Raw genomic sequence first — 27,039 nt, 5'->3', positions numbered from 1 at the left:
TGTTTTTCCAAACCAGGGTTTGTAAGACCTGAAACAGGCTACTCAGAGGTTGTGGAGTCTCCTTCTCTGGAGACTTTCAAAAGCCATCTGGATGTATTCCTCTGTGACCTGCCTTAGGAAAACCTTCTTTGTCAGCGGGGTGGACTCGATCTCTGGAGGTCCTTTCCAACCTCTAATGCTCTGATTCTGTGAAATCCCAACAAGCCTTCCTGCTTGCTTCAATCAGTCTTTAGTGTTATCTAATTTCTATCAAATGTGTATGAAAGAGCAGATAGATTTTTCTCATTGTAGTTAGGAAGATGTTTGACCAAATACAGGCTTTAAACCCAAAACTGAATAAATAGATCTACTTTTTAGCTTTGATCTGAAGTTGCAGTTTATACAATGACCTGCAAAACAGTTTCAGGTGTGTCCATACAGGTTTTTCTTGTAGTCACTATTAAGTAAGCTGAAATCCAGCAGTTTTTTCACAAATTGTGGTTGTCTGCTGCACTTTTACGTAGCTAAATGTACTTAGAGGTGTAGTCCTTGAGGTTTGTTTGTATCTGCAGAGTCTCTCTCTTTACTGAAGAGGGAAGGAGAGCAATCAAGTGCTGCTTTATTCAGGAGGAAATACTTTGAAGTATTTCAGAAAAAAGTATCATGTAAATGGCGTGTAACTTTCCTTATGCATTGGGCTCACAGCATGTAGGGCAGTTGCGAGACCATTGAAGTGAAGCAGTAGTGAGAGTTCAAGAAGTTGCTTGTGACTGAAAACCATGGAACAGCAGTAAAAGACTTTGGTCGCAATTAAACCTAGTTCTGAGGCAGAGAGGTTAATTTAACAGACTCCAAGACACCATTTATGTATCCCGGTAATTCTGGTTCCCCAAAGAAGCAATTACTAGTTTTATGTAGAAAATTTTGTGCAATGGTGACATAACCATTAAAGGAAAAAGAGTGCTTTGCTCCATTTTTGACTATTGGTTTCAGTGGTTTTGGCATAACTTAAAAAAAGTCATGATTTTGCTTAGTTTTGTAGTGTAAAAACTAATGAACTGCTCTTACAGTTTTCCATGCACCATACACTTGTGAAGATCTAAATTAGAGCAACCTTAAAGTGTCAAGTGAAATAAAGGTGTACAGTTGCATATATGCCTCTTAAAAAAACTAATGAAATCTTTCCCCTAAATAATCTTTTAAATAAGAGAGAACTCTTTAGGAGAATCAGAGCTCTCCAAGTGATTCTTGCAGCTTTGACTACCAAGATGTATTTTTATTTGAGCATTGAAGTGGAAATATTAAGAGCACTACTGTTGGCCTTAACACAACTTTTTCTACTTCTTGCCAAAGGTCATGCCCTTAAACCACAAGTTGCTTCCATTTTTACATCATTTTTGGATGGACTGAAAAAATTCTACATCACAAAGGTAACTTTGGGGGTTTAATACTGTTTTGGTCTTCGCATGCTATTCATAAAATTCAAGATCGTTTTTTTCCATATACTATTTCTAATGCAGCTAGGTTTGTGTAACAGATCCTACATTGTACTATCAGTCAACCTGAGATTCTCAAAGTAGTTTAATACAAAATGAGATTATCTGTTTGAGGATTTATTCTGTGAGACCTGTTCTCCCTAGTCATATATGTCAATTTAATGTGTCTTGTTTAATTGTGAGAAAATGACAGAGCAAGACTGGAAGCAGTTGGTTTAGCTTGCAAACCACTGATCATCAGTTAGTACTGATGGAGTGGGGACTTAAATATATCTTGTCCTTCCCAGATTTTGTGAGGGTATGTTCTTACTATGTTTAACTAGATTTTTTTTTTAGCTAACTATAGAGATCTTGCAAATACTGGTATTGGTATGCAGAAAATAGCATCATCTTGGATTTAGATAACTTAGATAGGAGGTGATAAACATTCCACTCTGATCTTGATATTGAGCATCTTCAATTAGTAGGCTTGCCTGAGAGATCGTGGCTGATGTTGATTCTGCTGCATTTGCTTGTGGTACTGAAGTAGAAGATGCCACATATTTTGCTAGGGAATCCCTGCTGGGTTTACAAGTAGCCCAAAATTCTTGCCTTCTGTCCCTGATCTGCTGTAGTGTGGGAATAGCTAAAGTAGTAAAAGTTTGGGCAGACTGCTGTCAGTTTGCAACACTCCTAGGTGGCAATATATTACTTCTGTAGTCAGCCACAAGTGTCACGGCTTCTGGGGGTGTTATCACCAAAGGATATTGTATGCCGATTCCACTGCTTCTGGTTCTGCAGGAGAAGAAAAACATGGAGAAATGCTATGTGATACTGATGCAGATATTCCAGTTTGGTGACCAGTCTGGAACTCTTCAGTCAAGGCTCAGTCCCTGGTGTATATGAGCAACTGCTGTTTCAGAGAAACTCCCTGCTGTGAGGGGAGATAGGAGTAGAGAAAGGAGCAAGCTTAAAGGGATAAAAAAACTCACAGACATCAAACAAATAAAAACATACCAGATTAACAGTTATTTTATTGAATGGAATAATCATTAACTGATACCTCTAAAGAGAATAGAGACAAACTCTTATTTGCTCCTTCATGTAGTTTGGGACTAGTTGACTGATAGACGAGTGCTCTAGATACTGTTTTTCTACTAGTTCCCACTGTTCTTCTACTGTCTCTTAAAGAGAACTGCAAGAAGTTATCTGACATTACAACCAAAAGATGGCAGAATAGGCGAAAAGTTTCATGATAGATGAAATACAAGTGGTTCTAGAAAAAGAAGAGACTATTAATAGCATCTTAGTAGGTCTTTATTCTTGTCCTTGGAGTTTATCACTGTAGCAGCTATATATACACACACACATATGTACATACACACACATGTATATAGTTTTTTCTTTTTTTTGCCTTTTTGTTAGCTAGGCTTTGGTGTTGTCCCTAGTTCCACTGGGATATGCTCACTGCTACAAGTTTAGACGTTATTTTCTTTCCATAAAGCTTTTCTGTGACACACTGCTGATACAAGTATTTTGAGAACAATGACATTTATGGTCATGATAGTAATTTTCCATCTTTAATACAGGAATAGTTGATAGAATGCAAATGACTTGAATGCTTTGAGCAGAGGGAAGACTTTTTCTTACTTTACCATATGTAGATAGCTGTGATGTCTGTCTTGCTTTTTAACAGGAGAACAAAGATGACAGATAATCTCTAATTTAATTTGGTTTGTGAATGCTTGTTCTGCCAAGGAAAAACTTGACTGGGGAGGGAATTTTTGAAATACATTTATTTTCCTAATCTTTCCTGTCAGTTGCAACAACACTTACTAACCAGAGCTCACGCTGTGTGTTTGAGAAGTGGAAACTTGTACTGCATAGACTATGACATAATGAAAAGCTTTTTCTTTGCAGTTTAAAGGATTTGATCCCAATATACTGTGTGTAGCTACCTTGCTCTTTGAGGGTGACAGAGAGAAGGTTCTTCAGCATGAAAAGCAAGTCTATGATATTGCCACCAAGTTTGGGTATGCTTTTCAAAGAACTTTTTTTGTATGAAGCTGGGAGTTAACTATGAAGGAAAAAATAGGATTGCCTTATTTTTATAATGATTACTGTATGGGTATGTTCTCAGTTTACTAGTGAAAAGTGGCAATAATAAATTAGCTATTGAATATTCCCTTGAATAAATACAGTTTGTGCTAACCAATTACTTTGGGGAACTTCGCTGAAAAACTTCATCTATTTGTGTACTGCAGAAAAATAAGTATTTGACTAAATATAGAACTGATGTTATTAATGGAAGTTAGCCCTTGTAATTGCTTATGGACATGGAAGCTGCTTGTTTTGTGGTACTAGACACAATTTGAACTACAGAAGGGGAAGACAAAATCATAAGGGTCTTATTAAATCTTTGCAGAATTTATGTGTGCATATCATGAATATGAGAAGCTTGCTTAAAAAGTATTTGTGTTTAGTTAAAGGAATGCAGTGAATTTCTGTCCTGTGCACTGTATTTTGTTCTTACAAAGAAACAAAATATTCATTGAGGTTGGCAGGCTGGATAATCAGGTAGTTTCTGTCCTGCTTTGATTACATGTGATTGGAAACCATCATTAAGTGTGATTTGTCAAGAATACACCTTTCTAAGAAAGTTATTGCTAGTATTAGTCTCAATTACTCAAATATAAGCATTGTTTTATCTGTTTCAGGGCTATCTGTTCTGAAATTCATTTTCACAGTGCTTAAAAGAGCTTATAAAAGTGGATTTCGTGTGGACAGCTTGCTAACATACAATGATAAGAATAATAGCACTTTTGATCTCTGAGTGGTTTTGCTTATTGTCTGTTAGAAAGTGGTACTGTCTGTGCTGCTTGTTTAATGCTATCAGTGAAGTGTTCAATAGTTTAACCTGGTCTAAAACGCTAAACCATGTAATGGTCTAAAACACATTAATACTGTCCAGGGTGTGCAGTTTATGCTTTTGGGATCTTAAGCCAGTCTTGCTTGCATGACTTGAAAGCGCCTAAGTGCACAAGCAGGCTAAGAAATGCAGTTACACATATTCTTACAAATTAACATGTCTAGTTCTGTTTCCCTTGCACTTCTGTGATGTTTGAAGACTGTTTTAAGATTGCATCAAATGCTTTATTATTGTTCATCTCACTTCAGATTATGGAACGAAAAGAGAAATGCCAAAATGTTAAAAGATCTTGTCTAAAGTAATTTCTCATTTCTAGTGAGGAGACTCTACTATTTGCAACTGTTTTAATGCAGTTTGGAGGCAGCTAAACTTGCACATATATTTGACAGAGTATTTTTCTAATTCTTTTTTGATATTAACTTTGGAAAATAATAACTTATTTTTAATTGCAGTGGCTTAGCAGCAGGAGAAGATAATGGACAGAGGGGATATATGCTGACATTTGTCATCGCATACCTTCGAGTAGGTCACCTTTTTGTCTGCCTGCTAAAACTTCCATTAATTAGTACCTTTCTAAAGAGCTTTCTCTGAAATATAAATGCAGCTTGTTTTGAATATCTCAGACTTCACAGAGAGGTTGTATCTCTTAAGAAATGGAAGTTAAATTTATGTGGAATGTAACTGGAGGCTGGGAGAGTACTGGAAATGCTCATGTGCCCACTCAGCTCTTATTCTTGGACACCTGCTTATGACTGTGATTTGAATCAGAATTCCAGAACAAACATACCTTTAGTCTGAACTGCTGCAACTGTTCTTAAGAAATGTAGTCTGTTTAAAAGATTTTTTTCTTCTTTTTTTTTTTTTCCAGAATAGTATGCACATCTTGAGTGATAGATCTTATTTGGCTTTTGTGATAAGTCAGGGACAAATTGCTGAATTTCCCTTTATTTCAGCAAGTTATATGTAATGAGGCAGAATGTTTGTTTTTGTTCTACCTAGATAGGAATTACATTCCAAACAAGTATTTCTATTAGGTATTATATTGGTTAGCTCTGTGCATGATGCTCCACTGATATTTGGTTAGTGCAGGTGTGCTGACAGTCTGACAATTTGTCTGTAGCAATTGCATCTTGATCTTTGGTGTCTACCTTCAAAGAACTATCCCTGTTTCTGTAATTATAAACTCATGTCACTGGGATGATGGACATTTTTGTTAAATAGACTCTCTGGTTTTCTCATACAAACTGACTAAAGTTGCTCAACAGTTAGCTGGAATGCCAGATGTTGATGCTGAATATTACTGATAATTTCCTTTCTCTATTTATTAGGATCTGGGCCTGGATTACTATGTAATAGGAGAATCATTTGAGACATCTGTTCCTTGGGATAGGTAAACCGTGATTATTCTTCAGAATTGCTTAAAACTTGTGCTTTTTTTCATTCAAATTATTCCTAACTTATATTTGCTCGTGGGGAAACTGAATTTAAACTTCACATATATTGAAGGCTTCCTGATCTGCCTCAAGTCTTCCACCCGTTTTCTTGCCAAAGTTTCTAGTAAATTACATATCAGGGTTTTGTAAGTGCAATATATACAAAAATTCAGTAATATTTCTACTTAAGTGAGCTTATGTACAGCAAATTCAGGACTTGAAATTGTCCAGTTTAGGAAGGTGGGCAGTGGTGACAATATTGTGTGATGAGCAGTCACTTGTGGGATCAGCAGTGTATTTCACACAGAGAATTTTGTAGTGAGGGTCAGTTTTTCTTTCCCTAGTAATTCAGGAAAATTAAAGCAAAAAAAGATAACTTTGCCCAGAAATCTTTTTCTGAAGCTTATTTTACCTGTTAGCTATGTTAGAAAAATACTTGGCTACAACATATCTTAATATGAAATGACTTTGGATGCTTCTGTCCTTTTGGCAAGCCAGAAACCTCTTAAGCAGGATCTAAGGTGACTTGAGTCAAAGCTTTAGAGTATTTAACGCGAAGTGGGAAGTGTGCAAATTGTGACAACTTATACTGGTAAGCCTGTATCTGTGCCATTGAATTTAGTGGTGGTGCTAAGCTCCAGTCTCAGCTTTGAAAACTGTGATAGTGTCTTAAATGACTAGGAGAAATTTGAGGAAAACTTTAAAGCAAAATTGCTTGTTACCTTACTTCAACTTTATAGATACTGAAGTATACTAACTGCTTAGTCACCAGTGTGCTTTGCCTCTCCATCATTTTAGGAGAGAATGATTTTTTTTTTTTAATCTATGTTTAACAAAATATTTTCAGCTGTCCTTAACAAAACAAATGCTTTCAGAATGTTGCCTTGACCATCTTAAAGGTCTTTTTCAAATTAAGTGATTTTTATGATTCTAAAACTTTTTTCTACTTTGACTTACAAGAGCTTCATAACTTTCCATAAAACAAGATACCTTGTTCCTGACAGACTGAAGATACTTGAATAAAATATTTAGCTCTACTTGCTTACTCAGTATGGCTAGATTTCTCCCATATGTTATTTCCAATAGTATGCAAAGTACTGTCAAATCTGCATAAAATGTTTTAGTTTGAATTGTACATTGAGCTGCAGCCCTTCTTGGGAGAACATATAACTGAAGAAATGGCCATTTGAAAAACAGTGACTGCTTTCAATTGTTGGGATGTGTCTAGGTCTGTCCTAGGAAAAAAATAAAAAGGGCAAAACAAGTGTGGCTTGTAACAAGGTTTAATGGCTCATTGCTCTATAAGAACTGTAACGTTTTGAGCTGGCAAACTAATACACAGCTGGAGTACCTCTAGTTTTGGCCTTGCAATATACCAATGATAGGGTCATAGCATAGCATACAACACCTTGGAGATCTCAAGCTTTTCTACTGTGAGGTGCTTTGCCAAAAATTTAGGCAGTTTTGCTGAGAAAGTAAGTGAAGACATACTGGAAGAGGCAACCTATGTTTTCTGTTGAATGATTATGACTCATTCCTTATGGAAAAGAGCTTTCATTACACACCACTTTGTAGTAAACTTGCTGTTGAATTTAGAGATATATTTGGTAAGAGAGTGACCTCCTTTTGTTCTAGCTGGTCCTCAGATTAGAGGGGCTGAGGGCAGATGGGTTTATCTCTTAGTAGCTGCACCAATGTGATGTGCTAGAGGCCCAACAGCAGGCACATGAACAGCCTCAGCTGCGCTCAAGAGAAGCAGTCGGGTCCATGAATAGTGTTGTTTATTCATATGAAACATACCCAGATTCTTTTAGGACTGTTGATGATAAATACACTATACTACAGAATTAACTCTATACCTTCAAAATACAATTCTAGTCACTCAGTCTCCCAGAGAAGCACCCCCTTTTGGAGTGGGATGAGGGTGTGAGGGGAACAAACCTGTTGATCTGTCCCTGCCTTTTGGTGGTGAACTCTTGATGCCCTCCAATGAGATAGGAAATGTGGGCAATATTTGTACCTCATTATCTACGATTGTGCAGAATGTGTGGGTGGGACTGTGGTCATCCAGTTTTTCCTTTATCAGTTGCACAAAACATTCTTGTGTTTGGTGTAACATCTCTGGTCAGCAGTGCCATGGGTGATGGGTAAAAGGATGGAATAGTGGGCCTTCACCCTGCCCTTTCCATTCTTCCCAGTACTATGGCAGCACAGATCTCCACCCAGCTACTTTGCTTGTTTGAGTCTCCATGTGTTTATCACCAGCAGTGAGCTTGGTAATTTTCTATTTTATGCTTCCAGCACCTGCTATTTGGGAAAAGTACAGAAAGGCAATTCTAGTGTTGATGAGAACTATTCTTTTTGAACATTATAGTTAAAACTGATTCTCAAAGGTCATCTTCTGTTCTATTGTGTCATACTTTAAAAAAAAAAATAAAGCTGAAGTGTTTTTTGGGATCTTGCATAAAATCATATAGTAAGATTTTACATTTTTATCAGTATTGTTTTCTTTTACAGAGTTTTGGACCTTTGTAGAAATGTAAAGGAAAGGATAGTAAGAGAATGCAAAGAAAAGGGTGTTCAGTTTGCTCCTCTTTCAACCTGCAGGTAAGTCAGACAACCTAAAATTTTTCTCTTGAATATTTTCCTAGTAAGAGAACTAATGGAGAGGTAATTAAACTTTTAGGTAAAGTGCATCTTATTGATAGTGCTAATCTTGACCTTCCTCTTTAACTTGGGTTTAGTCTTGGCACTTTTGCTTATATACATGATAATCAAGTGTAACAACTTAAAAGCTTTGACTCTTAAAGTCATAGTATTGTTACTCATGAAATATGAGCAAAAAGGACAGAAAATTGATTAGTGCAATGCAGCATAGTTGGCTGGCTTAATACCATAAAGCTTTGTTGGTAATGCAGTTCTCTTCAACAGGGTGACACAGACATATGATGCAGGTGCATGTGTCTACTTCTACTTTGCCTTTAACTACAGAGGAATTAGTGATCCTATTCATGTCTATGAACAAATTGAGGTAATGTATAAAAAAACAGTAGTTAAGGGGAAGAAGCTGATGTCCTATAATACCTGCTGAACCCATGCTAACTGAATTTTGCAGGACAGATATCAAAAGTCTACTTGTAAAGCCTTTATATTAACAGCTAGGGAAAGAGGTACACACTAATGTAGCACACCAGGTGAAGACTAGCAGGTGACTATTTTAGACATGAGTAAATGAATACTTCTGACCAAAGTACAGGAAAGCTTGTTCTTGGATGCCAGAAACTATCAACCATAAAAGCTAAATCCATGGGAAACAATATTTCCTTAGTTCTGTTAGCAGCTTTACAAAACTAATTCTTTCATTAATACTCAGCTAGTCTTTAAAATATGTGGTAAAACTAGGGATGGTATTTTGTTGATAGTGTTTTATGTAGAGTATAATGAATGTGAAGATCTCTCTCTTATGCTGTTCCAGAGAATTAACTGTTGTGGCTATTTCTGTTTAGGCCTAGATAAGCACTGGTCTAGGTCTACTGTTTCTTATTTTTTTTTTTTTCTGCTACAAAGGTCACTCATAAAAGTCAGTTCTAAAATGTCTTGCTTTCTTGACCAGAATCTAAACTCTGGTCTGAATATGGGTGTTTAACAACTCTAGGGAGCCCGTTTTCCAGTTTCTTTGTTCTTCCTTTTTTGTAGACACTTCACCATATGAGCATCGCAACCACTAGAGTAGTTTTTGCAAGGAGGAAATGATCCAGAATATTCTATTCTGAAATAATGGCCTTCTTAGAACAGATGCCATTTGAAATGTTCTGGCTTTGCTAATGCTTATTTGGAAAATCCCAGTTTATATTTACATGCAGACTTGAACTGTAATATTTACCTGTATTGTGAACCCTAATTACCTCAGAAACTTAATACACCTGTGTACATGAGTATGAAAGCAAGGATTTAACTAAAAAATGTTGTGCCTTTGCCATCAACTAACACCTTCTTTCCTATTAGAGGGCTGCTAGGGAAGAAATACTTGCCAATGGAGGAAGTCTGTCACATCACCATGGAGGTAATGTTCTCAGACTACTGTTAATCTCTTAGATACTACTAAATATTCATACATAGATAAAGTATTTGGTGATAAACTTTGAAAAATATTTCACAGGCATTACTGGGAGGGGGTGTGTGGATCTCCTGTCATTCTTTCTAGAAACTTTAAACCCTTTGTCAGACTTTTCAGAGGAACTATCCCTGAATCTGGTTTGCTTGATGTCAAATCACAGAATTAACCAGGTTGGAAAAGACCTCAAAGATCACTGAGTCCAACCTAACTCTTTGTGCTAGTTTGAAGCTAGGTAGAATATTTTGGTGAGAAGAATTAGATTACAGGCCATGAAAAGGAAACGATGGTGATGTCTACTTCACTTCCAGGCTTGCTGAGATATATAAGAACAAGAACATAAACATAGATAACAGAGTCGCTCTCTGTCTGGGCTATGGGCTGAACTTCTTTCTCTAACCTAACCTGCCGTCTGTGTGACTAATCCGTCTGCTTCCTAACCCCCCTGGTCAACCCTCCAAACTACCTTAAACATAAGGCAAGATCTAGCTTAAGGTAGAGGAGTGGAAGGAAGGTGGAAGGGTGGTTGAGAGCCCCACCTGGGGACTCTGGTTTCTGGGGAGGGGGGTGTTGTGTTTCTGTATTACCTTTTTAACTTGTATATTTCTGTATATATTGTAAATATCTGCTTGTATATTGTGCTAAGCTGTAAATATAAAGCTTCATTCAATTTCCAGAGCTGCTGAGTCTAGTCTGGGTGATTTTTCCAAAGTGTGGGGGGGTGGGTAACACCCAAACCATCACACTCTTCTAATGAACTAAACCATGGCATTAATGTGGTGCATTTATGAGCAACAGTTTAATATCTCCAATAGGCTGGCTGAGAACCTGAAAATGCAGTTGATTTAACTTGTCTTAAGCACCTACTGAAACTTATGCAGAGATGTATTCAGTTACAAAGACCTTAACAGTTTGGTGTCCTTTTGTAGCTAGGTGAAAGCTGTTAGCCATAGTTCCAGAACACTTATTGAAAGCATCTGTGTAAAATTTAGTGACTTTAAACTGGGCTATGTTGCAGTCTACCATTTGTTGCAATGTTGATATTGCTGGCTTGCTGTCTGCTAATTTCCTAATTATTAATTTTCCTGTTTTGGAGTTTGGGAATTACTTGTCCCAAGTTACTAACCTATTTGCAAGCTATTTTGTACTTTAATATTAAGTACCAGTGTCATGTGTGATACTTCATATATCTGATGCTTCCCATATGCTTTTCCCAGATACTCTCCCCCCCATTTGATTGGGTGAGTCCTATATAATGCTGTAATCTCAGACTCCAGGAAGACTTGTTGTGAAGTGTTTGATTTGTGCATCTAGCTTCTTGAAACTGGGTAACCTAAGGCATTTTTTCTCTCTGCTCTCTTGGGAACTTGTCTGATCACAGAAGTAAGAGCAAAGAGGAAGTCTAGTAATTAAGATAAAATTTTTGTAATCTAAGAAAGCTCTCTATAGGGAAAACTGAAGGGCAGGGGCTGGACTTGAAAACAATGTTGTGGCTTCCTGGACTTGAAGCTTTCAGCTAGGACTGTTTTCAAGTATTTAACTTTGTGATAGAAACTGAAATGAAATCTGCTTTAGCAATATCAGGATATTGGAAGCTGAGTGAAAATGGCTTCAATAACTCTTGTTTGATATACTCTTATAGTCATCTGATTAAATATTTAATGTGGTGGTATAGTGGACTGGTTTATTCTTGCACATAGGATGTGGAATTACCCCCTTGATGTATAGTAATACTGTTGTGCTCTCCCCCGCTGTGGCAGCTGTATTTTACTGTGACTAGCATTTCATCCATTAACTCGCGGGCAGCTGGAGCTTGTCACATGTTTGGATGTATTTGTCTTCACCATATGAAACCTTGCTTACAGCATATGTTGAACAAGAAAAAAAAATAGTTATTTAGCATTTCAAAGTCCTTGCACACTTGAACTTTCAAACTCCACGTATATGGAAAACTTGATTTCTCCTAGACTTCTTATGCTCCCGTTGTTTGTGTGGTGTCCCCTTATACTGATATTTTCTGCTTTGAGTGTTTCTGTCTGGCAGTTTGTGTAAGATATTCAAGATTTTATTTTTCCTCCTAGTGCTTAGCAGATGTACTGCTGAGAATTAGCCTAATGGTTTTATTTTCTGACCTTCAGGCCTGGCGACATTTAGCACAGCTAAGACTGGTCTATTGCGTGGGGCTAAAGAAAATACTGGTGCAATTTCTTTTAGTATTTGTCTTGTAATTGTGATTAATTACAGTTGTTTTCACTATCTGGAAACAGGCTGGTTTGTCTGCCCACAATCACACTGTGATAAATGGAGCTATTTTAACTCTGTTTGTGTGTATCAAAGAAAACAGATGTAGTCTGAGACTTGAGGCTACAGGAACTACAAAGCCTACTTAAGTCAATTTTCATATACTCCTTGAGTGAGAAGTGGTCATATATGACAGTTAGAGATACATAAAGCCCTAAATTTACATCTGAGGAGGTGTGCACTGCAAGTAGGCATATAGCTGCAATCTACAGTGAGCACTAAAGTCATGGTATTTTTAATTTTGTAAAGAGTAGTGTCAGACACAGACAGACCTGACTTTGCTTTATATGTTAATCTTGGTATCTTTTCTCTCCTGCCCTCCCTCCAGGATAATGAACAATAGTGTGGATTTTAGGCAAGACTCACTAAAGGTAGCAATACTGTGAGAAGATTCCTCTTGATGACTTCTGAGATTTTAAAGTTGTAAGACACATAACTTTTATATGCTAAAAGATTGCATTGAAAATCAGGCTTTGCAATATGTAAGAACAACAACAAAGAAACAGCAGAAACATTGATATAGCCTTCAATAGCAAACATGTCACAGACAGAAGAAGCTGTAGCAAGGGCAGAGACACACATCTTTGTAATGAATGTATCTTTTCAATATAACAGTGATCTGTACTTTGGAGTAACGTATCTGGATTTTTTTGTTTTATAAATCTGGATATAATTGCTACAAAACTGCAACTTTTCTTTGTCCTTTTAATCAAGTGGTTTTTTTTGTTTTTTTTAAGTCTTTTTCACTCCTGACTTTCAAATATTTAAGTCTAATTGACAAGTGTCAGGAATGGCTTTTCTACTTCAATGTTAGTATTTCATTCTTGATAATATTTTTTTTATTATTATGTAATGAACATAATTTACATTTAGGAAGAATCTGAGGCATATGTTTCTGTAAAAAAAACATTCTCTAGTCCATCAGAAATTAATTCTTATATAGGAGGTTATCAGATTATTTTTTTTTCTTTTGTGATCCTGTCAGTCTTGGCTAAATGTGGTAGGTCTGTTTCTCACTCAAGTTGTTGTGAACGGCTGTGAAAAGCTGATCAGTGGTTTTGAAATTTTTAATATGCAACTTCAATACCTTATGACTTCTTTGACCCTTTTAGCTAATGGCTGTGACACAATCTGTGATTTAGTAAAAGGTTTTGAGAAAGTATTCAGGAATGGTATATCCTAGTAGTAGCATTCCTTGTCTTCATTTCCTACATGAGGTTATACAGTCCTGATTATAGTTTTTATCATGCCTTATGTCCTAAACTTAGGTATATGCATCTCTGGACAGAGCTTTGACCCTTCTGGTTTTCTGGTCACAAAGTAACTTGAGAGTCATGTAAGCCAGGATTGCTAGAGTCACAGTTAGCTTCTAGAAACTTCAGTATTTACAAAGGAACACTAGGAAAGATTATTCTTTGTAAATACAAGTTTAAGTTTAGATAAATTATTTTTTTCTAATCATTTAGGGCAAGCCCCAAACCCACCAGCCTGGTGTGTTATACCTTGCATCCTTTAATTTCTGTTTCATAAAATATATACTGGTTTTGTATACCTAAAATAACGTGCTGATAAAGTATCAGTGGGTACAATTAGTGTATAAATAGAAGAGTAACCTCTCTGGGGTGCAACATTGAAGGGAGTAGGATGGATTTGGGCCTGATCTCTCTGCATTACCAAACTAAACACCCGAGTGTAACTAAGAATGAGTGTAAAAAGTAATGATAGATTGTTTCCTCTGCTAGGAATGTTCTAACTAAAACCGGTTACTTAAGGAAACAATTATCATCTTGTGGATTTAAGGAAATTACCTCCATTTAGCAACTTCATCTAATAGAACTAATTTTCCTTTGCTTTATAGACATATTGACTAGAATAAAAATAACAGAGTAGCCCAAGCACCACACATTTAGGTGTGGTATCATTTTCCTGGCAGTTTATGGAGGAAAATGAAAAAAAGAGTCCTAACTCTAAAAGCATAAAACAAAACCAAAAGCAACCCCCAAATAAAACTCCAAAGTGAACTCTCCCCCCAGCAAACCCAGAAAAGCTCCGCACCTTATATGCATTCAGTTGCACATCTGACATGCAGTTTGTTGTAATTCTTGGACATCATTAAGAGGCTGTGGCTTAGGCTATACATTGCAGTAATTAACTCACACAAACTAGAAAATCTGGAATTATTAAATTCCCTTATGAAAGGGAGTTAAACACATTCTTGTCTCTTCCACATGGGAAAAGTAGCTTCTTACCATTCTGTTATGTACTGAAGACTGGTCATATTTTCAACTTAAATCGACAGCTTGCCATACTGATTGAAGTTTAAACTCTGACATGTATCAGGCACAGAGTAACCTTATGTGAAATAATATCATAGTGCAGTTGTATTTTCCTCCTTGATCTGTATTCTAGAGTAGGAATTCTAAGAATATTCACCTGCAGTGTCTTTTCCACAAAATAAATACAGAGGACTTTCTGAACTTGTTATGGTGATGATCTTAACGATGTAATAGACTGTAGTACACTGGTCCAATATACTCCAACACCACCACAGTATCAGATTCACACAAGTCTCAGCTCTCTCTGTGAGAGCAGTAACCCATTAACTGGTTTCTAAGACCATAGAGATGCTTTTCATAGGAACAACCAACTTGAGGAATTCATGCAACAGCAGGAAGAGCCCCATCTTGTTACTGCTGCTTCTGCAAAGCTATTGCTCTGAAATAACTACCTCTAAGTTTTAAGAGCCGAAGCAGAGGAGGTCTAGAGCCATGTGCAGTGCCACTAGAGCCTGTTTCTATTGAGACCACACACTGCTATAAATCTGTTCTGCGTGGATGTAGTTATTCCTGGGATCTGTCAGCTAACTTAAAACTTTCTGTACAAGACTTCATGTGTGCCCAGGTATTTAATTTTCCAAGAGTGAGAAAACCAGTTGCTGCCTGCTGTTTGATAGCCCCACCACATACTTTTGCAGCCATCTAGGTACATTTTGAAAGCTAAATAAGGGTAGCCTTTATAGAATCATAGAATAATAGAATCAGCCAGGCTGGAAGAGACCTCCAAGATCATCCAGTCCAACCTAGCACCCAGCCCTAACCAATCAACTAGACCATGGCACTAAGTGCCTCATCCAGGCTTTTCTTGAAGACCCCCAGGGACGGTGCCTCCACCACCTCCCTGGGCAGCCCATTCCAATGGCAAATCACTCTCTCTGTGAAGAACTTCTTCCTAACATCCAGCCCATACCTACTCTGGCACAACTTGAGACTGTGTCCCCTTGTTCTATTGCTGGTTGCCTGGGAGAAGAGGCCACCCCCCACCTGGCTACAATGCCCCTTCAGGTAGTTGTAGACAGTAATAAGATCACCCCTGAGCCTCCTCTTCTCCAGGCTAAACAGGGCAGTTGTTTGTGGCCAGGATGCATGTGCTGTCCATCTAATGCACTTCTCTGAAAACTACGCACAGGGGAAGCTTCACACTTCTAGCACAGAGTATAATGTCAGTCCATGTTTGCTTGACTGTTTTTCTCCAACAAGTGGGATCTCCAGAAACAACATGGAGTATGGTTGCACTTCACCAAAGCGTATTTTATTCCCTGACAAATTGAAAAGACACTGGAAGAATGAACACTTTTCTAATGAAGCCTGTTAAGGGCTGGACTATAGCATATCAGAACTGGGAAAAAGTTACGTACCCAGCTCATATTTTATTATTTATACATGGACTGATACTAAAACTGATATTGGTCTCTTTGTGAGACTTGCTGCTGAATCAGCCTCTTGCTTTCAGAAGTACTTTGAATTAAGTAAACTGTCATGCTAGGGATGTCATTTCTCTCATTAAAATATTCCAGTTAGCCTCAAACCAGCACACCTGATCAAGGGGCAAGGGTTTCCCTACACAGTACTTCCAGTTCCTAACCCAAATTTATTCTGATTTACATGAGTGTGGGCAAGACTATGCCCGAGTGAATTATACTGACTGGGTACACAAGGTTGTTTGCTGAAACAGACACTGAAACCCTCTTTATCTTAATTTCTCAAGCAACAGGATAGTGGTTTGAATTGAGTCTCAGGGTATATTATTTGCTGAGGTATTTCAAGGCTTGTCTCTCGATTTGGATCCTTGAAGCACTACCTTGTTTAGTCTATGGCATATGGATGGCTTGAGGCTCCCCAGGAGTCATCTCTCTGCAGATAGGACCTCAAGGCAAGACAGGACCCTCCAAGGTGGGTTGTTTTTACAATCCCCATTGAGTCGCTTATATGCACAAGACATTACCAAAAGTTATTTATGAGCTATGAGCCAGATGATCCATACCTGTTTTTCACTCTATGTAATAGGGTGGGCTTCAGACAATGACTTCTGGCTTCCTAGCCTCTCGATGGTTTATGGCACACCTCAGGAACAGGGCACCTCCTGCTTGTAAAACTTGCTCTGCACTTCATCTTGGATAATTAAGATGCAAGATTAGGTGTCTCTAGAAGAAGCAGCTTCAAGGGGGAAGGACTGCATTTGTTTCTGGTTGGGGCAACAAGGATTGTACATGTAATGACATATACAGCCAGATTTGACAAGTAGTGACTCTAAGCTACTGCAAATTGGTTGTATAATGCTGTGTTGATTTGAGAACCCTATCAATAATGTTAGAATGTACCATGTAGCATCCAGGTGAACCTGATCTTATTTATTGAGGAGAAGTGTACTGAGCTGAGAAACCTCTAAGCAGTAGGTCCTTGAATAAAATCTGGTTCTGTAAACTGTCTCATGTCAGTTCCAGATAAATGACAAGTGATTTTTCTCTAGTCCATGGTAAGATCAGGCTTAACTTAGATATTTTGTCATTGAAGAAATTGACTTGCGTAGGCTTAGGGTGGAGTTAAGCAACTTTGCCACTTGGAATTATTATTACATTCGTGGTAGCATCTTCTTCTCTTATTTTTTTTTCCTTCTCATCCATGAAGCTAATTGGATCATCTGTGGAGGAGAAACGGTACTTATAGGGCAGCACTGATCTGAAGTGAAACAAATACCAATATTACTTTGTTAAATGGTGTATCTGCACAAAGCTTGTCCTTTATTTGGTCTATTTTCCATTTAATGATATGGACCAGCTTAGAATTATAAAAGTGAGATTTCCTTAACACTATTTAATAGGAAAACCTGAAAAATCCATTTGTGTCTTAATGACATGAACAGTAGGAGCAGGGGCTCAACCTACTGTATTCAAGGGGTTAAAATCTTTTCATAGAGCATGGTTGTGAAGGACTACTGGTAAATGTAGTACAGCTTTTTTTTTCCAGTTTGCTAATCAAATGTATGTTAGATTTATTATTGCAAAAGTATAAACCATAGAAAATTTGACAAGATAGATGTGTAAATTATCACTTTGACAGAACTAATGATGCACTCCAAGCACCTTCTGTTTTCAGCACTTGGTGAGTGACTTCATTAAATATGCAACGACTGTTTGGTGCTGCTCAGACAGTAGTTCAGTTCCTTGTGGAATTGCATTATTACTAGAGGTGTAAGAGAAGCAGGCACACTAGCTGTTGGGCATCCTGCTGTGATTCTAATGTGCTCCATCTTGTTGGAGCAGTTGTTTGCAGTCTTTTCAGGACAATTACATCCATAACCACAGGACACATTCGCTGAAACTATATTACAGATAACAGTTGAGAATGGTAATGATTGTTCTTCAGCTGCTAGTGTAGAAGCCAGTGCGAATGACTTGAAGTGATGGTCAAGCCACATCTCTGTGTTGTTTTTCCAATTGGTTGGTTGGTTTGGGTTTTTTGGTAGCAGTAGTATTAATTTCTCCTGATAAAACTCTACATCTGCTTGCTCAGGCAGTATATTTACAGAAGGAGACTTTTTTTCCTTGAGCTGGGCTGCAAAATGCAACCACAGGCCTTGCCACATGACATGATTTTGTCCTTCAGTTATGATCTTTGCTCTTGACACACATACTGCTAATAGTTGTTTTCTAGCAAACTGCAAACTTCATTCTTTCTCACGTTATTTGCTTTTTCAGTTGGCATTGTGATTTGCTCATATTCCTTTAAGGTATAAACAAATATACTCTGTTCTCCAGAGGTGTCCCTGTAATTTATTATTCTGATGACAGTTTGATGGTTACCCTGAGAACAGAGCACAAAAGATAGCTTGAATTTAGTTTCAGATACTCCGAAAGCATCTGTCTCTCCAACCTTTACTATATCTCATTGTACTGACAAATGGATTGTGTTTCAGGCTGACAAGTAAAATGCTGTAGTGTGTTTAATGAAAACAATGTCCTTTATTTTGAATGATCTGTTAAATCAGAGTTGATGACTTGGTTAATTGGTCTGTGAACACTCGGCCATTTAACAGGACTATTGTGAGACTTTAGTGAAATGAGTTCTTAAATGTCTGGGCTTTCAGCTTTGCCTTGTACTTGATCTATGTTGTGAATATTCATTTTTTTTACACGGGAAAACGTAAGTTCATGTGTAATAATGTGAACAATTAGCCGACCATGTAAATATTAAGATATTTTTGTTCATTTAAAACTGGTCTTTAAACCTTTTCCTTAGGAAACAATTTTTTGCTATTTAAACCACTAAAGTTTTAACTTTGATTGTTGAGTTATATTTTCACTTTAAAGAATCAAGAAGTGTGTGGGATTCTACTTTTAGTTTCCTGCTTAAAACTAGTTTGACTTCTTAAAAATTACTAACAATTCCCTATTTTAATAGAAGATGTGATTTCAGTTTATGTTTTGTCTAAATTTCATAGTTTCTAAAGAAAGTAGTCAGTGTGGAACATTGTCTTCCTCTGGGAGTATGCTGAGCTTAATGAGCTTGATAGTCTGTTGGGCTCAATAAATCAAATAAAGCAAAACATTTCTCATTTTTGAATAAAAGCATTTATCACACAGTGTTTATTCATTCATGGTCACAAGATTGATTGGCTCCTAGCATCCTGCCATATATTGAAACACTTTGTTTTTGTTTTTCCAGTAGGCAAATTGCGGAAGCGCTGGATGAAGGAGAGCATCTCTGATGTTGGCCTGGGAATGCTGAGATCTGTTAAGGAATATGTGGACCCTAATAACATCTTTGGAAACAAAAATCTTTTATAAAGCCCTGCACAATGTGATGTACTAAAACTTCTTCAAAATTACTGTCAAAATTCCTTCACTTTCACTGTATTGATATCCCAGTAATCAAATATAACATAGACTAAACTTTTTAAAGACTAGGAACTTACACTGATTTTTGCCACCCCCTTTCCCTCTCCCTCTGTGAATTACAAACATCACTGTTAACATTTATGGACTTCTAACTTACTCTTAAACAACCCACTGGGCACAAAGTGTATTTCCAACCAGGAAATGCAAATTTGGTTTTTCAGGTTTGCTTAGGCAACACAGCTGACAGTATTTTCAGTGCTGGATAATGCCAGAAGTTTCCTACTAAAGCATCCCCTGCATGGAGAACAAAGACATGACAACGGTGTTTTCTGGAGAAGCAGCTGCTGAATCCATCCTCTTGCTAAAGGAAAGCTGCTGAGAGATGAGAGAACACTAAGGAGTACTTCACGATACTGAAGGATTAAGTATGTAACAGACTTGTAACCAGCAAATACTGAAAGTACAAATGTAGGCTTTGATCAAGAGACAATGCAACTCGAACTACTTCTAAAATCTCAGTAGTCCCCCACTGTAGTGCTGTTGGAAAAAATGTACAGAACTGTTCCGAGTTGTATTTGCATTGCTGGGGTAATCTTAAATTGTCAGTCGCTATAAGTTTTGTACAATGGACATTTCTCATTGTATGTTGAAAACAGGTTTGTAACAGAACTTTGCATTCATCTGTACTTCAGTCCTCGTGTGTATGGGTTTTGCTCCTGTTTTGTTTTGCAGAGATGCAAAATATCTTTTCGAGTTTAAAAAAAGTTTTGGCTATTGAAATGAAACTGCCCAGCACTGTCTTTTGAAACAGTCTCAACAGTTCAATAAAATACTTAAGTGGACAACATACTGTCATCCTGAAAATGAGATTTCCCATTTTAGTTTTGTACAGTTTCCTATGGCCTTTACGAATCATTTATTCACTTCACTAATAGCCACAATTTTAATTGTCCATTGAACTTTAAGAAAATGAAATATTTTCTTGAGCAGTATCGTATGAGAGTAAGCATTTTTACATTTGAACTTGAATCTTAATCAGTGAAACAAAGTGTTTGTCAATACTCATGATCCATTTTTAAGGTGGGTTCTTTTCTTAATGCAAATTATCCAACTTTTTGATAATTAATGTATACGATTGCACAGGATATTAAAAATACAGACTATTCCTTTTGAGGGCTCTGTCTCTCTGGCCAACTGCTTCACAGCTCTCTAGTGTCAGTTTGGACACCTTTTGTATTGGTAGTGCCCTTAATAGGAGAAAAAGGTAAACCTGCTTTTTTTAAAAAGTACTTTAGAATACTCATTGACATGCTTGAAATATTGCATATCAGACAAATCTGAACTTGTTTCATTTCAGTTCTAGAATTAGATGATTAAAAAAGAAGAAGAACACTCAAAATGTCACTTTAAAATGCATGCTGTCAGGGTACTTAAGGAAAACTTTCATGATTCTGCAGGTCATAAAGCACAATGTGATATTTGTGATGCTGCTAGATTTATTTCAAATGGTCTTTGTTTCACAACATTTCAACATGATCTACTTTTTGTGGTTTTGGTTTTGGCCCCCAAGAATTCATATTTCAGCAGCAACCCAAACATAGCTGTAGTCTGGTTTAGGAAACTGAGTCTTCGCACTGTTAAGTGTTCCTTAAGTACACGGTGGTGTCTCAGCGAAGTGAAGGGGGCTTCCTCATCCGGCATGCTGCATGATGGTGACTACATGGCCATAGCTGGCATCTTGCTGATGACCTGTATTACTTGGAAATGGTTATCTGTTCTAGGAGTTGGTGAATATGAAGGGTATTTGTGCCTCAATGAAAGTATATGTCTAGATATGAAGAATCAGTTCTGAAGTATGTGAAGCCTTTTTGCAGAATGACAGCACAAACAACTGAAAAAAGTAGTTACAGCTCAGTAAGTTCAGTCTCTTAAGAGACTTTTTAGTCTCGAGGTTTTGACTTGGAGTACAACATAGCTCTAAAACATCCTCCCAATTCATAATTTTTCTGACTGTGGTTTCTTCATCCCTTTTCTTGTATCAGAATTATAAAGGCAAGAACTTCTTATACTCTCTAACCTTTAAACAGTCACTGGCCCCTGAAGTGATTTAAAATGCAGTAAAGATTTTTACCGCATGTCAGTTTTCCTGTGGGAAAGTGAAATAACAGGCTATGGGGGTCCTAAACCAATGTCACTGGATAGCTCTGAGGAAAATATTAGCTACAAATGGAATGGATTTTTTTTTTTTCTTAATGGCCGCTATTGCTGTCTTCCTAAATATTTTTCAATCTTATAAATTGGTGGGAGCTTAGAGAAACTGCAGCTGAAGTGCCTGTTTTACTGTCTTTACCACATTTAAATTCCTAATGAAAACAGAGAAAAGAGTAATGAAAGTACAGGAGACCTAGATACATACAGACTATTACCTATTTGTTTCAAAGAAATCTTCACTTCCCTGATGCTTAAGTCTTCCACCACTCTGCCGCTTCTGCATTCTCTATTTTCCTTCCAAAGATCTCACCTCCCATAGCTGCAGCCTGTTCAGAGATGGAATATCTTAGCATAACACATTTTTTTTCCATTTGTTTTAATTAGAATTGTCCTGACTTCCAATTTCACAGCTTCTGCTTTTTTTTTTTCTTGAAGGAGGGAAGATGTAGAGTGACCATGGCTTGACTGTAAAATGTATTTACATTAGAGACACTTTCATACAAGTTTTGAGGGGCAAGAAGAAAATCTGCCAGAAATGGATTTGGGATCTAAATCCTACAAAGAAGAGAGTGTCTCTTCTTGACTTGACTTACAGTATATTGGTTGAGTTAGAGGTGTCATCTTTGCCTTACAGCTGTGAACAGAGACCAGGCCAAATAGTTCTTCTGTAGCAATGTTAATTAACTGAAACCAATTTGAATGGCAGGGATGCATTCACACTGAAAACCACAAAACACAAATTGCTTCTCAATCTCGGAAATGTATGGTTATCAAGGTTGTAATTTAACTTTCTGCAAATAAAGCCAAACAGTGTTTGTCATTTTAGTGTGAGATTAACTGTAAAATTTCAGTTGTAATGTTAAGAGATTATAGAACCTTATATTATTAATAAAAAGAAAATGAGCCTAAAGAATCATGTGGTTTTGTGCTGAACCTAAACATAATTTTACTAACTTGGCACCTTTGGTTCATTTTAATTTGACAGTGAACTCTTATCTGAGGAAAACTATTTGGAAGGCTTTGCATTTCTCTTTGCAAAGAGAAATGAGAGTGACTTTGCAAATGTGCACTAATAGAAACTCTGCTTTTGTGTGCCACATAAAACACAGTAAGGAAAAGGAGAATTTCAGTGAAGGGAAGGGCAAAACAGCAGCTGAAGTGTTTGGTTCAGAATTGTATTCACCTCAGTGTTTCGTGTTTGGGCAGCAAGACTACCAGGTTCAACTGCTTTTAGAACGTTCTCTCTGTAATACAGGAGCATGTCTTGTCTTGCTTTACCTTCCCTGTATTTCAAAGTCCTGTTGTATTAAGCTATCATAACAGGTGTATAGTTTCCTGCTGTTGTGCATGTGCCTAATTTAAAACTTCCTTGCTACAGGGTCCTGGAATCCACTTGAAAGTTCTGCATGCACAGATGCACCACATGTGAGCAGAAGAGGTTTCCTAGTTACCTACATGGTTGCTATAAAGCCTTTATGCTCTTCATGCTGAAATCGCATCTCGCTTGACGTGTTAATGCAGTTCTTCAGTGTGCAAAACTCACAGTATGCAGGGCACAGGAGACAAAGGTCCATTTGTAGAACCCTATCTATTTCTCAGTATGATCCAATTTTTTGGGAGTGATTTCTTTTTTTTCCACAGGAAGGAGAAAACTGCCTGGCAGACAAGCAGTTTATTTTTTGCCATCTATTAACAGCATAAACCGGCAGTATTTTTACTTAGTCTTAACTTGAGGGAGATCTTAAATGATGCTGTACTTGTCTCAGGATGACAGCCAGACCCCAGCAGTGTTGTCCTTTTTTTGAAAAAGGAAATTTTCTAAAAACTTGGACCTGAACTTGCAGCTGTGTAAATAACTGTGGCCTCACTGTTTATGGTTTTGTAGCCCCGGCACTGACTCTGAATTCTGCATTATCTTTAACATAAATTGATGTCTTGCCCTAGGCTCTTTCTGGAGACCAGGATTAGCAGGTGGTTGCTTTGTTCACATTCAGCTTTAAGGTCTGCATTGGTGCTCGAGAGAGGTGGTCAGAGATGTTTCTCAAAACTATTTGCCATACTGTCTTTTAAAACCCCTAGTGCTGTCAGTTTGGAGTGAAGCACTCACTTTCAAAAATATGTGGGTTATATTATTTTAAAGCTCATTGTCACTTGCAATATTTACCAATACAGGTTGCAATAATATGTACCTCTATTGAAATGCTGTGAAATGTTTCATTTGTGAATTTGGTTTTACACTTTGGGGGGTGGGGAAGGCAATGAAATTTTTATGGGAAACTTGATGAATGTTTTGTTCTGATTCAGAATAAAGCTAAACATATTTCAATCAGTTGCTCCAAAATTCCCATACAACAGTCCTGTTCGAGTAGCATTCAGCCTATTTCTATCTATCTTTATGGTAGCATGTAACAGAACAGCTGTTAAATTGGTACATTTATTGTTGTACTATAAAGTGTCATAGCAACCTTCCAAAGGATAAACCGTAATCGATCACATCAATGAAGTTGTGTGTATGCAAAAGGATTGATGATGGTCCAAACCCGATGATGTGATTGAAATCCTGTAAGGTTTAAGCTGATGCATCAAATTAGATCAAATCAGGGAATGATACATGGTTTTGTTTCAAATCAGACTTGAAAGTGTTTTTTCTAATGAAGAATGTCAAACGATTGTCTCTACTTCACAGCTGAGTATCACACAGTTTGTCTAGTGTGGCTGACTTCCCAAGCTGCTTTTACATAGTAACATATGAAGTAGTCTCAAGACAGAGCCTTGATAAGGCTACTCTCATTCCGGTCTGCTGGAAGGGCTTGGCTCAGTTCCCACGAGCATGTGGATATATGGTGCTGCTATCACATCAGTCAGTGCTAGCTCAGCAACACAATGTTCAAAGCAGCTTGAAGACCGTGAATGGCACTGATCTGTACTCCAAAGTCAAGCAAATACTTAAAAATATAAAAGGGCAGTTTGATAAACTCGGTTATGTATAACTCAGTTGTTGATGGTGGCATTGATAAATGCAATCTTGACTAGGCATGAGCCTGAGAATGTGGGAGTAATGAGAAGGTACTAACATAGACGCTGACCTTTCTCCCTCACAGCCCAAGGCAGCAGCCAGCAGCGTTTTGTTTCCTGTCTTGTTCTGTTCCTGCTGCGGCAGAGCAGGAAATCCTGGCTGCCCAGAGGCGAGAGTTAAAAGCTCTTCTGAAACATGAAGTGACACATATGCTCACCTAGCAAATACATAGCAGCTGGGTAAATACATGTAGAGATGAGGCCATAAAAGCTGCTCATTGAGGAAAGTAAATCTGGCTAGTATTCGAAAGCATGTGAAAGGAGGGTGGGTGGGTGAGTGAGCTAGCCAAGTGCTTCGTGAAAACCTCAACTTTAGAATGCTACTTGTTGACAAGACTCAGGTATGATACAGACCACACAATGGGTTTAGAGCATAGTCCTAGGCATATTTGAAGTTTGTTCCTTGACTTAAGGCACAATTCTGAGTTTAGCCTGGTTTTCTAAGAAAACAGTCAATGCAACCTTTCTGCTGCTTGGTTTCCTCCTTGTTCTTCTTCTGTTGTCCCCACTGAAGCTTTTGAGTTTTGTGGGCAGCTCAAATAACATAGAAGTCACAATATATTAAGTTCTTTTAGATTTTTTATGGAAAATACCATCCTAATTTGGGTAGGTGAGAAAGAAGCTGCAGTGTTAGCACAGCCCTTGTTAACACCAGAGAATTTGTATGCTGGTGTACGTGCAGTTTAGGTGCTCAGTACGCTCTGTCTTGTGCTGGTTTTTAGACCCTTAAAAGTGGATCAGCCACAAGACAAAGCAGCTTTTTACTACTGCTGCTTTTGGAAATCTAGGGCAGCACTCAGATTTTTTTTATTATTATTGTCATTAGGATTTTCTTAATAGGTGAAGGTTTTTGTCTTCTTCTGTTGATGCTTTTGACTGTGTTATGCCTAAGGTCTAAGTTGTGCTGAGCTTATCCTAGTACAGGAACAAGAAAGAAGCTGCTGGCTTCCTTGAGATGGTATTGGAGCTCAGTTTATACCTTAAGTGCCTCAAATGGACTGTAGTTGGTAGTCTTCTCCTTAAGATGACATCTCTTTCTTGCATTATGAACAATGTGCAGGGAGCAACAAGATGTGAGAAGGGAGAGAAGAAGAAAGAGAAAAACTGTTTGAATACAGCAGTAAGACAGATAAAGAAGGTCCTGGCCATTTTGATGAAGTTGCTCTAGTTCTACAAATCCTTCCACATTGTTACCTGATGTGTGGCTGAGGAAGCAGGGTTTGCTGTTCTAGATGGAGGAGATGAGTGAACTGCTACCCAAGATGCATGGAGAAGGGGCTCTGAGAAGACTTTTACTTCTATGCAATGTTAAAGTTAGCATCACAATCTGGAACACAGAAGTTGTCCATCTGCAGGCAGCGCAGTCCGTCAGCAGGCTTAATAAAAACTTCTTTGTACAACTTCAGCTGTCAGTTGTGTGAGTTATTGCTAATGAAATAGTGACCAGGAACCAAAGAGAATTGCTAACGGAGAAAACAGAGCAAGGGCAGTGCAAGCCAGTGTCCTATGTATGCAACTAAATTACACTGAAATGAACATCTGGCAGCCACAGCCAGGCAGAAGGGACCTGGTTGCTATAGTGAAGCAATACATTTAGGATGGTAACAAATCTGCTGCCTTGGTTACAATTTAGTAGTTTTGTTAAGGCCAGTGAGAGGAAATCACTGTCTCTTGGTTTGTAGAACTGTGCACTGCTCTGTGGACATGAATAAAACAAAACCTTAATTCCAGTTCTTTTTCAGTAGCTCGTGTAAGACTCCCCTATGTGTCTAGGCTTGAGCAGTCAGCCTTCAGGTGTTTCCAGCTGGACATTTGTGGGCTGGCCTACTCAGCTGTGCCACAGTGCTTTGGGTCCTTCCATCCACTCTCTATCACAGCATGATTTACATTACTAAGCCCAGAATTATCTTCTTTGGTACTGCAGAAAGGATAGGCTGGTTATTACCCACTCCTTCCAAAGAAAAGTAGAAGAGCAGAAGTGTTGCTTCAGTTTTGATTGTTTTGAAAGCACGTGCTGATATCTTGCAGCTGTGAACCAGTTAGCACCCAGAAAAGTTGAAAACAGCTGTGAGTGGTAGGACAGGGGAAGTCGATGGGATGTATTTATAAGGACTTAAGTGCAGAGATGCTATAGCAACCAGCAAGGCCTTTAGCATTGAAAGAAAAACAATTTGCTGTAATGGCAATCTGAGTAACTTTATAGATGCAGGGGCTAACACTGTCATTGTGTGCTGCATCCATTAACCTTTATGGGCAAAGCCTTGTGTTTCCTGCCCACACATGGACTCTTGAATCTGAACTGCAGGTTTGCTTGCAAATAAACTCTTCACACACAAACTGATTGTATT

The 27,039-nt window shown here is 37.8% G+C and overlaps 1 protein-coding gene across 1 annotated transcript in view; it reads left to right on the top strand.

Moving 5' to 3' along the window:
* Positions 1-22,529, top strand: part of AGPS (alkylglycerone phosphate synthase) — a 54,357-nt gene extending 31,828 nt beyond the window's left edge. The window contains exons 13-20 of the mRNA XM_064162124.1: positions 1,333-1,409; positions 3,375-3,487; positions 4,836-4,905; positions 5,712-5,773; positions 8,334-8,423; positions 8,748-8,847; positions 9,822-9,879; positions 19,233-22,529. Coding sequence (XP_064018194.1) covers positions 1,333-1,409; positions 3,375-3,487; positions 4,836-4,905; positions 5,712-5,773; positions 8,334-8,423; positions 8,748-8,847; positions 9,822-9,879; positions 19,233-19,354 — 692 coding nt within the window. The 3' untranslated portion in view covers positions 19,355-22,529. The remainder of the gene's footprint in view (positions 1-1,332; positions 1,410-3,374; positions 3,488-4,835; positions 4,906-5,711; positions 5,774-8,333; positions 8,424-8,747; positions 8,848-9,821; positions 9,880-19,232) is intronic.
* The last annotated feature ends 4,510 nt before the right edge of the window (positions 22,530-27,039 follow it).

Source organism: Pogoniulus pusillus, chromosome 2 (genome assembly GCF_015220805.1).
Source record: "Pogoniulus pusillus isolate bPogPus1 chromosome 2, bPogPus1.pri, whole genome shotgun sequence".
NCBI classification, from domain to species: domain Eukaryota; kingdom Metazoa; phylum Chordata; class Aves; order Piciformes; family Lybiidae; genus Pogoniulus; species Pogoniulus pusillus.
Note: the sequence above shows the minus strand (reverse complement) of the source record. Positions and strands in the feature narration are given on the sequence as shown.